This window comes from Berghia stephanieae, chromosome 11, assembly GCF_034508935.2.
Source record: "Berghia stephanieae isolate SIO BIC M18660-M18661 chromosome 11, UCSD_Bste_1.3, whole genome shotgun sequence".
Taxonomy (NCBI): Eukaryota; Metazoa; Mollusca; class Gastropoda; order Nudibranchia; family Aeolidiidae; genus Berghia; species Berghia stephanieae.
The window spans coordinates 1,287,629-1,302,628 of record NC_088370.1 but is presented as its reverse complement, the minus strand read 5'-3'; the positions used below and the strand labels follow the sequence as shown (position 1 = coordinate 1,302,628).

General features: G+C 39.7%; 1 protein-coding gene and 1 long non-coding RNA gene across 2 annotated transcripts in view; one reads left to right on the top strand and one right to left on the bottom strand.

Moving 5' to 3' along the window:
- The window catches only part of LOC144956861 (uncharacterized), a 30,241-nt gene extending 26,784 nt beyond the window's left edge, over positions 1-3,457 (top strand). The window contains exons 7-8 of the mRNA XM_078887643.1: positions 364-723; positions 1,651-3,457. Coding sequence (XP_078743769.1) covers positions 364-723; positions 1,651-2,658 — 1,368 coding nt within the window. The 3' untranslated portion in view covers positions 2,659-3,457. The remainder of the gene's footprint in view (positions 1-363; positions 724-1,650) is intronic.
- Positions 3,458-13,782: 10,325 nt separating this feature from the next.
- LOC144956847 (uncharacterized) overlaps positions 13,783-15,000 on the bottom strand; it is a 5,945-nt gene continuing 4,727 nt past the window's right edge. The window contains exon 3 of the long non-coding RNA XR_013642025.1: positions 13,783-15,000. This exon is cut by the window's right edge and continues 116 nt beyond it. This is a non-coding gene — a long non-coding RNA (uncharacterized LOC144956847).

Genomic DNA, 15,000 nt, shown 5'->3' with positions numbered 1-15,000 from the left:
ACAGGGTTGTCTTTGTCGGAAAAAAATGTAATATCGCCTAACAGGCCTCATGTTTCCTCCTACATGTTGCATGTTGCTGTTCGTCGGGGACCCTTTGTAAAGCGGTTTGAGCACGTTTAAGTGTATATTGCGCTACATAAAAGCTCAGGGTTTATATGCCGGTCTGATAACCCATACTGTTATGGTCTCGTTGTTGTCATGGATTTTCTTTCATACCAACGCAAAGTATTGTCCATGACAACAATGGTAAATCCAGCCCATAACAGCGTCCTGTTGTCAGACCTGTCAATATATACACTTAGGTTCCGGTCCATTCTGACATACAAACCGTTTCGAGCTTGTTTCATGTCCATTTAATTTCAGAATGTGTTTCATGAAAAACATTGGTGGAATTCTGAGCCAGCGCCAAGACGAAATCCTCGGACAACAGTTCGGAACGGACCCTCTAATCGGCCTCCTCGTCGGAATGCTCCACATCACCAGCAACAACAACAACAACAACAAGTGCAAAACCGTCGGAATCGACAACATCAATCATCATCATCATCTCCACAACAACCACAACATCAGCAACAACAACAGCAAAATTCTGATGTAAATTCCCACCAGCGGAGACGTCAGAATTATCTCGTCCACCAACCTAGAAGCGATGCCGTAGCCTCGTCCCTAGATTTTACAGACACTAGCATGGCTCAGACATCCAGAGAAGAATTTTCTTTCCAGGTAAACGTTTTTCGCTATTATGTGAACCATCGCCTCAAAACGGTTTTATGTCGGTGGTGGTGGTGGGGGGGGGGGGGGGGGGGGAGGGGGGATGACTTGACTTACTTCACTTAAAGCTGTTCATTGGCATGGTCGACCGACATTGCAGCCTCGGCGACATTTTCGATTTATTTCAGAACTGCAAATGACTCTCCATTTCTGTCTGCTTTCATACCAGACATGACTGAGATCGAGGACCTGTCTGGCGGCAGTGACGCTTCATCAATGGATACTTTCCACCTGCCCCAGGTATACAGGTTCGAACAAAAAACCTGAATCCGCAGAGCGTCTGGTCGAGCGTTGTTTGTGACAAGAATGTTTGGCGGATACAAAAAATGCGACACCGAATTGGCCGCCAGGATAGACCAGCATACTATAATAATATTAGTTGTGTGAAACCAGTAGAAGGTGGTGCCGTGCCTTCGGTGTTGTTGAAAGAGGAAGTGGGGGGAGGGTTGATTATCATAATTAAAAACTTGAATTTGTAAACAAATATATGAGACTAAGGTTAAGTTATTTATGTGTGATTACAGCCATTAAGTCCATGGGGCTGGAGTTTATCACGGTTTCTATAGCGTGAAATGGACAATAGCAATTGCTATCGCGAAGTACTTTTCGCCAGATCTAATAGACGCGGCTACCGAATCCTTGCTGGGTGGACAATGGGGATTGGGGGGGGGGTCAGAAAAAAAATATCGACTTAATCCGGGATATATATATATATATATATATATATTATATATATATATATATATATATATATATATATATATATATATACACGCATTCACCCCATCACAAACAATCGCGCGAGACATGCCATTAATTTGTAATATTTTTTCTGGGTTCTAACTTTAACTTTCTCTACATTTTTTCTGTTTTTTTCAGGATATACCTGTAAGCAGTTTCACCTCTGACCCATCAGAGATCAAGCCTCCCTCTTACGAAGAATGCCTGAAGAACACCAATCCGTTATACCTCTTTCACCAAAACGGGGGCGAAAACACTATCGCATACTACAATAGAGATTTAGACACCAAGGACGACGGTGATCCAATCGGAATTGAGAATTCAGACAGTTTAGCTCCGCCTCCGCCTTATAAGGAAATAGATACGAACAACAAAACACCGACAGTGACCGAAGATCCAAGACAACCAGTTGATATTCAAGTATTGCCAAGAATGAATAACAACAACAACAACAATACTATACGATCTCACGACAGACACGTGGTTCAAGAGAGAGGAATAACAAATTATGATAATAACATTCCATCAGAACCACCTCCGCCATTTACAGAATTACCCGATACATTTCCGGTGCAATCGGGACCAACAGGGATATCATCGTGTCAGACGGCAAATTCTCCTAGCGGACGGGTACTAAATTCCCTCAAAGACGAGACTCGTCATGATACGAAACGAGCTGAAAATGATGCAAATTGCAGCAATACAAATAATTATGAAACTGTGCATAACTCTATGGGTGATACTACAGACAGATCCGAGGATGAACCCAATGGTTTCTCAACGAGACTAACGAGAAATGCCTCCGATCAAGAATGCCGTCCAATAGCAACAATGGAAGAAACAACATCATCATCATTACAAAACACAAGATTAGCATCGTGGGCTGTAACATCGATTGGTTCTGTTCCGTACGCCATGATGCGTCGCTCGGGCTTGATTACGTCACTGTCCGACCAGCAAGACGCATGCGCAGCGAATGGCGTCACTCCAGTGGAGAACTGTTTGAGCAGTCAAGGTGATATTCCAGGCGGAAGTCTTCGTCTAGTCGAACACTTGACGACAACGCTAGAAGATGTAGACGGAGAAAGCGATGCAGAGGAAGACGACGAGGAGGTGGGAGAAGAAATGGAAGGAAAGGAGACATAATGGCCTCTTTTTTATAGAGAGTTCAGAAAATAACATTTGCCAAGTTACTGCCAATCGGTTCTCTGATTATAGATATTGAGTTATACGACCTTTTGCTCATTTGGAAGGGTTCTTATGTAAAGAAAAGTGTGTAAGATAAAGTCTGTCCTTTGTTTTATAGAGTGGTTAAGGGGCGATTTTGGTCTTTTCTAAAGACAAATTGTAATTACCTATATTGGGCGGTATTAATCAGTCTATTGTCATAATAGGTTTAAAAACAACATTTAGGTGGAAAATATAAATTATCTGTGATGATACCCGTTTTTGCAAAACAAAATATAACAATCTTGTGGCAAACATTCCACAAAAACTAATGAAGGAATGACCTCCATATTCTTCCCTCCTATCAACATTGTAGCATAGTGTGTCACCATAGAGAGATTTTACAGCTTTAGCTTACGGAATTTTTATTAGAATCAAAATGCTATGACAAAATTGATAATTAGGATCATTATTCAAAATAGACATACCTTATCACAAAAATATCTCTATGGTGACGTTATACATTATCTCTGTGATAACTGTGGAAATTTTCAGACAATTTCATTGATTAGATTCTGAGAAACGTTTGACACAGTATCCCATACCCTTAGAGAAAAATGACATATTGAGAAAATAGCAAAATAGCTTTCCGTGTTTCACACCTTTCTTACTACCTGTACCCTTTTCGATTGTGCTTTTCGTGCCTTCATAGTCTATTTTAAGAAGTTGGACCAATAATATTATCTTTAAGCCAATAAAATATCGTTTTCCACCAAAATCTCAAATCAATTTTCCGAAGGATTTTCCTAATAATTTGACCCAAACCGCCCCTTTAGTAAAGAATAGTTAGATATACGGCTTGCCGCTTCTTTGGTATAGTGATAGTGGTTAAGTAAAAAGCTTGGTGGCTTGCTGGCTGTCATGTCTGTGATAGTCGGGGGTAGGGGTGTGTGTGTGGGGGGGGTGGGGGGTAGTAGTCTTCAGAGACATCAGACCCATAGAGCTGGAGTTTATCCCGGAATTTATAGCGTGAGACGAACAATAACAATTGCCTGTTATCATTTCGATAGGACGCCAGACTATCGCAAAGTATTTTCCGCCAGATTAAACAGATTCAGCTTCCCAATCACTGCTGGGTGGACAGGTAGGGGGGGGGGTCAGAAAAAAAATGTCAACTGCACCAGTGATCAATCACGGTCTCTTTGCGTGTGAAGCGAGTGCTCTATGGGAACCCAATAACAGGCTGATTGGTTATTGGATAAAGAGTATTTAACTCTCTCCTTACCAGCTATTTTCAGAATTTTACCCGAAACGTCAAACTCACCCAACACAAAAATAGATTTTTCAAACAGAATAGTAGCCGAGAACTTTCTATATTTTATTCAGAAAAATGAGCTCTGCAACACAGTGTTGGGTTTTTATAGCTATAACTATAACGAAATGAAATCAGAGTAAGAAAATTGTTGGCTGCATCGTAACGAATGTGACGATTTTCCTATGGGTGGTAAGGGGAGAATTGACAGGAATCCGCAGCCTGCAAAATCTTGCTAAGACACCCGATTGATTTATGAATTAATCTGAATTTTACTGGAAAAGTCTGTGATACATTATAATATATATATATATATATATATATATATATATATATATATATATATATATATATATATATATAAGATATTATATAACGTAGAGAGCGTTGGGGCTGCCATAAGCCTGGGATCGTGAAAATACGAGTGGAAATGGAAGGACTTTGAATGGGAACAGCACAGACAATGGACGTTTCGGGTACAAGCACATCAGTGCTGACGAAGAGTTTGTACCCGAAACGTCCATTGTCCGTACTGTTCCAATCCGAAGCCTTTCCATTTTCACCTTTCCGAATGAATTATATATCCGTACCATATTTGTATCAAACACGATTCAATTCTATATATGTGTGTATATATATATATATATATATATATTCATTGCATAAAGCCAAGTACTAGACTGCTACGTTTGTTATTTTTTAAAGAATGAGACTGAGAGGGGAGAAGGTTGAAATTTGAGAGATATCTCTTTAAAATATTTTATACATTGGTTTATGTCTGCTTATGTGTGTTTATTTGTTTGTTTGGAGGTTTGGTGGCGTTTTTTTACGTGTGTGTGTGGGGGGGGGGGGGGTGTTGTTCATTTGTTGTTTTTTATTATGGGATGGTTTTGGTTGTTTTATTTTTGTTTTTTGTTTTATTTGTTTGTTTTTAATTTCGTTTGGTTTAGACAGGTTTCGTTTTGTTTTTGTTTTTATTTTTGTTTTTGATTTTTGTTTTCTGGTTTATTTTTGTTTTGTTTTTATTTGTTTGACTTTTTTTCTTTTTTCTTCTTTTTTCTTTTGTTTGTGTGTTTTCTTTTTGAAGGTACCGTATTCTCAAGTCCAAGGGAAATAACTGTGTTTTTAAATGATTGACAACGACATGTATGACGTCGAAATGATGGGCACACAAAAAAGTATAAAACTGCTGAAGTTATGGATGATAACAATATAAAACAGAACTGTAAATCTCCCTCAAAACATAGCCTAATAGTTGAAAGTAAACGCTTTGACCTTAAAGCCATTCCTCAGCCAGCAAGGAATACAATATCAAAAGACAATCGATCACGTCAAATCAATCCAAAGGGAGATAATAAAACATTACTAGTTGGAGACAATCCAATCCAATTCAATCCATATTGTTTCAGCTTCAGTACTGAAGATAGACGCAACTTTTGTGTGGTGTGGGATGGAGTTTGGTAACGGATCTATACCACAATCCAGTCTAACCAATCCATATTGCTGTCCTTGATGGGGTTTCTGACCTCCCATAGTGGGCAGGGAGGTACTTACTCTGTCTTCTATCCCCCTGTATCTGTTTTCCAACATGCTTTCTGTCTAGGCCTTGGAATGAGATTACTTAGTTTTGTCCTGACCCTGGCCGGAGTCCTAGCTGGTAGGGAAACCGTCAAATGCATAGTTTCTTATTTGAACCAATTCCCCTTTGTCTTACCTTTTCTTAGGAGCTTTAATTGTAATTCTAAAACTTTTTGCTATCTCATTTTCTTCCTTTTTACTGGCGCTGATATGACCTTAATGTGTTGCAAGTGCTGTAAAATCCTTTTTAAAAAACCAGGTTATGTTATACATGGCTCTATATCCCAATCCAATCCAATTTATTGTTTCAGCTTCGGTACTAAAGATAGACACGACATTTGTGTGGTGTGGGATCGTGGCCTTCGTAAAGTTATGGCCTGATACTGACCAAAAAATGACGTCAAAATGCCAGTCTTTTGCCACAAAAGAAAACAAATCGTGAGTTGTATTCAATAGTTCAACCAATGAAATAACTTGTTTCCATGAGCTCTACTAACGACAACTCACCAGGCGGTGCAAAAACCAAATAATGACGTCAAACTGCCAGTCCTTTTGGATTTCAGTAGCAGGCTATAACATAACGATGGCTACGGTGGGATGCTGTTAGATTATGGCTCTATAACACAATCATAGACACTTGGATAATCACGCCTCTCGGACAGTCGTCATAATATAAACAATGGTAATGATTGGTAAACATATCGGACTGCAGAGGCTTAACTATCGATGGTATGTGTATAATTAAAATACCCACTGTTCAACCGTTGGATCAATAGAACCAACACAGAAAACTATGTGTAAATTTAAACGTTTATATTATGATTGAGACAATCTTGTGATAACTGCTCACCCATTTGGCGGTGCGGTATAAAAACAATAACAATGATCAGAGAAAGGTCGATTTCATCGTAGCCATCGTTATGTTATAGCCTGCTACTGAAATCCAAAAGGACTGGCAGTTTGACGTCATTGTTTTGGTTTTTGCACGGCCTAGTGAGTTGTCGTTAGTAGAGCTCATGGAAACAAGTTATTTCATTGGTTTAACTGTTGAATACAACTCACGATTTGTTTTCTTTTGTGGCCAAAGACTGGCATTTTGACATCCTTTTTTGGTCAGTATTAGGCCATAACTTTACGAAGGCCAGGATTTCATTCACCGAATTGTTTATAGATAGTATGCAGATGACGTCACTCAGGCCTTTGTTATTGTTTTTGCCATCCGCGTTTGTGAGTTGTTCTCACTAAACTGTATTAACCAGACTATAAAAGTTCATGGTTACACAGAGTTTGTGTGTTGGTCCGTTATACTTCCGGATGGCAATGTTGTGAACTCCTTGGCCAAGCGCATTCTATCTATAAATAACCAACTATGTTTGTCCGAGCAGATGTAACGGTGTGTCACAAATTCCATGTTTTCATTGGTCAAAAATCTATTGGTTAACCATGTCCTATGTTACTGAAATAATTTCTAAATGACTAAGTAATTTTGTTTTCACATCTGACAGAATTTCAGTAATATGTGGAGACTGCATGGCTACTAGTAAAAGGCGTTCAAGTGAAGTTTACAAAGGCAGTAGGGGAAGCGGCTATGTGGTCTTGTGGTATGACACTTGATTTTGGACAGGAAGTTCCTGAGTTCGAGCCTCGCTCGGCACATAGTTAAGACCTTGGTAAAGGCTCTTTATTCATATTCTCTCGCCGTACTCTGGTGTAAAATGAGTACCTGGCCGTTAGCAGCGTTGAATATGTCCGAAAAAAAATTGCAATATCGCCTAGCAGGCGTTATGTCTAGTTCTATATGTAACGTGTTGCTGTTGGTCAGAGGTCCTTTGTAAAGCGCTTTGAGCACGTTTAGTGGATATTGCCCTATATAAAAGCTCAAGATTTGGGGGGGGGGGGTTGTTGGGTTTTTTAGCGTAGCTCAGTGGTACGGTCTTTGCTTCGTACCCGAAAGGTACCGAGTTCGATCATCCGCCGCCGCTGCGCTGTGTGGCCTTCAGCAAGTCACCTACCTCTCCCTAGCTCAATTTGCGGCGCTGCATTGCGGCTAACGCCTGGGTTATTCCAGTCATCCCTTGGAATAGACCCTAGAGACAAATTTCCCTATGGGATGAATGAAGTACATGTTCATATTTTTTGTTGTTATTTTTTTTTTTTGAGGTACAAAAAATTAAATTGATGCTTCATTTTAATTAATAACGTCATATGATATGGACGTTTCAGATTTCTCTTTTATCAACAAAATACGATTATGAAACAATAAGACGACGAAGGATCTTATTTTGCGCAGTGCTTCAGTGTTGAAATGTTTGATGTTTTCAAGTGTTATAATCTGTTTATTATTGTTTGACTTACAATATTACTTATTTCATTATAAATGATGATTACTTTTTCTCATGAATTTCAGCAGCAGCAGTAGCATCGTCATGATTGCCATCACACATCATCATCATCATCATCATCATCATTATCATCATCCTCATTATCATCATCATCATCGTCATCATCATCTTTATCATAATCACCATAACAATCATCAAAATCACCGTTATCATTATCCATAACACCAACCAATACTACTACTACTACTACTACTACTACTACTACTACTACTACTACTACTACTACTACTACTACTACTACTACTACTACCACTACTACTACTACTACTACTACTACTACTACTACTACTACTACTACCACTACTACCACTACTACTACTACTACTACTACTACTACTACTACTACTACTACTACTACTACTACTACTACCACTACTACTACTACTACTACTACTACTACTACTACTACTACTACTACTACTACTACTACTACTACCACAACTATTACTCTTCTACAACTCCTACTACTACAACTACTATTGCTACAAGAACTACTACTACCACTACTACTGCTTCTGCTACCACTACCAACTAGAACTACAACATTAAAAATAGTTACAATCATTTAAATTGCATTTGTTCTCCGTCCATAAAACATTTATTAACACATATAATATGTTTTAGACTTCCCACTATGTTTTTTATTACCCCACAAACACTAAATTTAATTTGCTTAGACTTACATCATCAGCCTTTTTGTTGATTTACAAAAGAAATCAGAAAGATAACAAGAATGATAACTATGTTTGTTTCATCCTAACGAATGTGACGATTTTCCTATGGTTTGTAAGGAAAAGCTCAACTTCTATTCTTTATCATTTAATTTATAAATGTATCCAAAGGACTAGATCATGGGAACACTCAAACCCATGAAAAATAAGGACAATGATTGAATTAATAATTAATTATTAAGATTGTGTGTTTGGTAAGGGTTTGTAAGGGTTTGAAGAACCTTTACAGTCTGCTAATAAAGCTCAAATGTCATTTCCTGCTGGATTTTCACGTGACTATGTTACAGTACTCGGTGGATTCGAGCACGTTATTGAGAGAAGCTTAAAAGCGTGCTTTTAATCCGAGCGCGGCGAAGTCCGAAGCTCAAGGGAGCACTGATTTTATATGATGCTATGCGTTTAGTTAATAAACTCACAATATCCGCAAGCCCGCTATACCGCATCAAAATACAGAACTATGTGTAACTTTAAACGTTTATAGTACGATTAATACAATTGAGTGAGAATAACTTATAAAGATGGTTGGATAAATACAACAATATCAAAGAGCTGAGTGACGTCAGTTTCGTTCCTTCTATAATAAAATCCGGTCACCCAGCTCCAGCGTGCTGTATTGTTGAGCGTGCTGGAATGCAGCGTGCTAGTATCCAACGAGTACTGTATCAATATATATTTTTATATAAATAATATTACATACTACCCTGCTTATATTTTGTTTGATTTTTATTCTTATCATAAATAAAATTATATTCAAAATATCTTGTTGTCTCCCTTTCGTGACGTCTCGATATCAGATGTCGTTCAATCTTCAGTATGAGTAGATAGAGGCCGACCTAAGTATATTATATACAGGTCTGATAACCGAAGGTAATTATGGTTCTTATAATATAACATTGTTGAAATTGGCAATATATGTTGAGTTAGCACAACAATGAGCACATAACAATTGGTATTATTAGACTTGCAAATATCTACACTGGGTGGGGTTCCTGTCCTCCCATAGTGGGCAGGGAGGCACCTACTGTGTCTTCTCTCCCCTGTATATGAGTGGGGTTCCAGACCTCCCATAGTGGGCAGGGAGGCACCTACTGTGTCTTCTCTCCCCTGTATATGAGTGGGGTTCCAGACCTCCCATAGTGGGCAGGGAGGCACCTACTGTGTCTTCTCTCCCCTGTATATGAGTGGGGTTCCAGACCTCCCATAGTGGGCAGGGAGGCACCTACTGTGTCTTCTATCCCCCTATATCTGGGTGGGGTTCCAGACCTCCCATAGTGGGCAGGGAGGCACCGACTGTGTCTTCTATCCCCCTATATCTGGGTGGGGTTCCTGTCCTCACATAGTGGGCAGGGAGGCACCTACTGTGTCTTCTCTCCCCTGTATATGAGTGGGGTTCCAGACCTCCCATAGTGGGCAGGGAGGCACCTACTGTGTTTTCTATCCCCCTATATCTGGGTGGGGTTCCTGACCTCCCATAGTGGGCAGGGAGGCACCTACTGTGTTTTCTATCCCCCTATATCTGGGTGGGGTTCCTGACCTCCCATAGTGGGCAGGGAGGCACCTACTGTGTTTTCTATCCCCCTATATCTGGGTGGGGTTCCTGACCTCCCATAGTGGGCAGGGAGGCACCTACTGTGTTTTCTATCCCCCTATATCTGGGTGGGGTTCCTGACCTCCCATAGTGGGCAGGGAGGCACCTACTGTGTTTTCTATCCCCCTATATCTGGGTGGGGTTCATGACCTCCCATAGTGGGCTTGGAGGCACTCACTGTGTCTTCTATACCCTATATCTGGGTGGGGTTCATGACCTCCCATAGTGGGCAGGGAGGCACCTACTGTGTTTTCTATCCCCCTATATCTGGGTGGGGTTCATGACCTCCCATAGTGGGCTTGGAGGCACTCACTGTGTCTTCTATGCCCTTATATCTGGATGGGGTTCCTGGCCTCCCTACGTGGACAGGGAGGTACTTACTGTGTCTTCTATCTCCTTATATCTGGATGGGGTTCCTGGCCTTCCATAGTGGGCAGGGAGGTAATTGCTGTATCTTATATCCCCATATATCTGGATGGGGTTCCTGACATCACATAGTGGGCAGGGAGGCACCTACTGTGTCTTCTCTCCCCTGTATATGAGTGGGGTTCCTGACCTCCCATAGTGGGCAGGGAGGCACCTAGTGTGTTTTCTATCCCCCTATATCTGGGTGGGGTTCATGACCTCCCATAGTGGGCTTGGAGGCACTCACTGTGTCTTCTATACCCTTATATCTGGGTGGGGTTCCTGACCTCCCTACGTAGACAGGGAAGTACTTACTGTGTCTTCTATCTCCTTATATCTGGATGGGGTTCATCGCCTTCCATAGTGGGCAGGGAGGTAATTGCTGTGTCTTATATCCCCATATATCTGGATGGGGTTCCTGACCTCCCATTGTGGGCAGGGAGGCACCTACTGTGTCTTCTCTCCCCTGTATATGAGTGGGGTTCCAGACCTCCCATAGTGGCAGGGAGGTACTTACTGTGTCTTCTATCCCCCTATATCTGGGTGGGGTTCCAGACCTCCCATAGTGGGCAGGGAGGTACTTACTGTGTCTTCCATCTCCCTATATCTGGGTGGGGTTCATGACCTCCCATAGTGGGCAGGGAGGTACTTACTGTGTCTTCTATGCCCCTACATCTGGGTGGGGTTCCAGACCTCCCATAGTGGGCAGGGAGGTACTTACTATGTCTTCTATGCCCCTACATCTGGGTGGGGTTCCAGACCTCCCATAGTGGGCAAGGGAGGTACTTACTGTGTCTTCTATCCCCCTATATCTGGGTGGGGTTCCAGACCTCCCATAGTGGGCAGGGAGGCACCTACTGTGTTTTCTATCCCCCTATATCCGGGTGAGGTTCATGACCTCCCATAGTGGGCTTGGAGGCACTTACTGTGTCTTCTCTCCCCTGTATATGAGTGGGGTTCTTGACGTCCCATAGTAGACAGGGAGGTACTTACTGTGTCTTCTATCCCCCTATATTTGGGTGGGGTTCCTGACCTCCCATAGTGGGCAGGGAGGTACTTACTGTTTCTTCTATCCCCCTATATCTGGGTGGGATTCATGACGTCCCATAGTGGGCAGGGAGGTACGTACTGTGTCTTCTATCCCCTTATATCTGTTTTCCAACTTATCTCTGTCTTTATCTTAAATAAGATTACATGTTTTTGTCCTGGCCCTGGCCAGAGTCCTCGACTGGGAGGAAAACAGTGAAATATATATTTATTATTTTGGGAGGCGATAGTTTTTATCCCTTGTAAACCATCTCTCTCTCTCTCTCTCTCTCTCTCTCTCTCTCTTTCTTTCTCTCTCTCTCTCTCTCTCTCTCTCTCTCTCTCTCTTATATTTATATGTTGTTTTGTTATTGGAATCTACATCTGTTCCCAATATTTGCCATACTCATTTGCCTTACTTTTCTACTGTGTTTTTTTCCTTGTAAATCATCTCTCTGTTATGCACTGGGTTTTTTTTCTTCTTTTCTTTGTAAACATATGATTTGTAAACATTTGAGTGTATTCCTCTTAGTGTGGTCCTTGCTGGTGTCTGGATGGGACTTTTAGGTGATCTCAATCTAAGTTCACCGATAGCGTTCTCTTGGAATCTATATATGTTCCCTATTTGAACCAATTCCCCTTTGTTTTACTTTTTCTTGGGTGCTTTGATTGTAAGTCTAAAATATTTTGAATTTTCCATTTTATTATTTTTACTGACGCTGAAATGACCTAAATGTGTCGCAAGCGCCGTGAAACCCATAAAAACAAAAAAACGAACATCCCAGATCTCTCCAGCTCTACCAGAAGGTCTATCCTCCAGGTTGTCCTTGGTCTTCATTTTTTACTCTTTCCGGATTGAATCCATTGCAGGGATGTCCTTGTGATATTGTCCTTTGGTTTTCTTAAAAACCTGTCCTTTGAACTGCACAATAACAACATTTTTAACAAGTAATTTGAACATTTTTGAACGGCTATTCTGTCCAGTGGTCCAACACTTGTCTTCGCATATGATCGAAAGGTCTAGGGTTCGAGTTCCCTGGCCGGAGTTCTTGGCTGAGAAGGAAACAGTCGAATGTATAGCTTTAGTTTTAGGACATATAATTTTTTCCTTGTAAATCATCTCTCTGTTATGTACTGTTTTTTTTTTCATTTTAACTTATGATTTGTTAACATTTTAATGTATTCCTCTTAGTGGAAACTTATTCTGGTGTCTGGGTGAAACATTTAGGTAATCTCAAAGAAAGTACACTGATAGTGTGCTCTTGGAATCTACATATTATGTTCCCTATTTGAAACGTTCCCCTTTGTCTTACTTTTTCCTCAAGTCCCTTTAATTGTACATCTAGAATGTTTTTACTGTCCCATCTTCTTCCTTCTTACTGGTGCTTATATGACCTAAGTGTGTTGCAATCGCCGTAAAATCCTTAAAAACAAACAGTCAAAACAATATTTCTTGACCTGTTACTTTTTATCTTTGCCGGAACAGCACTTTTTTTTCTTCTTTTCCCTCTGGTTTTTTTTTTTTTTTTTTTTTGGTTTTTTGTTGGGGTTTTCTTTAACTCTAAGACCTTTGACTTCCTTGAAGTCGGTGCCTTGCCTACCTAAACATCCTAGAGTTTGCGGGCAAAGGGGTGGAGGGAGGGGGTGTTTGCCAAGATGAGGGTCATTTAAATGAACTAATATTTGAAGGATGAGTTTTATTACCAAAACTCGTTTGTTTGGTTGGGTGTTTTGAGGTTGTTTTTTGTGGGGTTTTTTGCGTTTGTTTTTTTTTTTTTTTGTTTTTTTTTTGTTTTTTGTTTTTTTTGGAGGGGGGGGTTGTTTGTTTTGATATGTTTTTTTTGTTGTTTTTTTTTTTTGGGGGGGGGGGGTTATTCGTTGTTATTTTGTTGTTTTTATTTTTGTTTGTTTTAGTTTTTTTGTTCTTTGTTTTTTTTTTTTTTTTGTTTGTTTTTTTTTGTTTGTTTGTTTAATTGTTGTTTTTGTTGGGGTTTTTTTGAACGGCTTGAATTAAGTTTGATAAAGGTGATATTGAAAACTTCATTTTAAGACTCAATCATAAAAACCTGATATTAACAAAACCATTTATTGCAACTGTCATAAATTTTATAATTCGTAGACCTCCAAACTCTACCATAAATAAATATACACGTTGCTATGATTCACCTTAAAACTAACACCAATTGAGACCACGAGTCAGAATTTCCAGACCTGCCTGTTATAAGGAAAAATTCGTCAAATTACGAAATGTTTGGCTTCAATTTCAGACCAATATTATGAGCATCACACGCGAAGTCATGAAAACTTATTGAAAATGAAAGTTGTTTCCAGACGACATAATGTTAAGGTTTTGAAGAGTTGTTTATCCCTTGTGAGAATTCATTGTTGATTGTTTAAAAACCCTCTCCTTACCACCTGATAGCAAAAATCGTCACATTTAATTTGTTACGACACAATATACATTGTTTCTTATTCAGATTTATTTTGTACATCACAAATTTTGAATAATGATATTTGTTTGATAAATAAGAATATAAAGTTGTTCTGTAGAGAGCTTGTTTTGAGTTTTAAAAAATCATTTATTTTTCTGCTGGGTAAGCCTGCCATTTTGGGAAAATATTGAAAAAGATTGGTAAGGAAAGAGTTTAGTTACAGCGAATGCAATGTCAAACTCCTTGAAATTACAAATTTTTTTTTTACAATTTTGAAGTTGGCAGGCCTGGTCAGAAATAACAAGTAGAAATCAAGAAGAAAAAAAACTGAATAAACCACTGCCAACTCGCTTCTGGTACATTCCCAAAATTGACGTGGTTCTACCGTATATTCTAAAGAGTCCAATCTCATGAGTAAGGATCTCCTTATAACTGTACTGTCCCAGTGTTCAAGCCCCGCTATATTGCGTGAAAATTGAAGAGTGCTTTTCCAAAACCCCATAACTCCGTTTTTCACATTTTGAGATATTGAGGATTACTTCCCCTTACATTTCTCATTCGGTCTATAATTTTATCATATTATTTAAATTTCAAATTCGTCCAAATCTAAGAAAAATTCAGATGCTTAAATAAAATTTACGTTTCAATTTTTATCTCATGGATGGAAAATCTCAAAAAATAGAAAAATCGACTTAACGAGTTTTGTAAAACCAGCCTTGAATTCTATTTTCTATTCGTTTCCGTTAAATGTGATTCTGTATCCAGTTCCAGAATGACGAAACTCTGGCAAAGATGAGCGGGAAGCAGCCTTCACAGTCAGGGGCCCAGGACAGGATGCCCACCACCT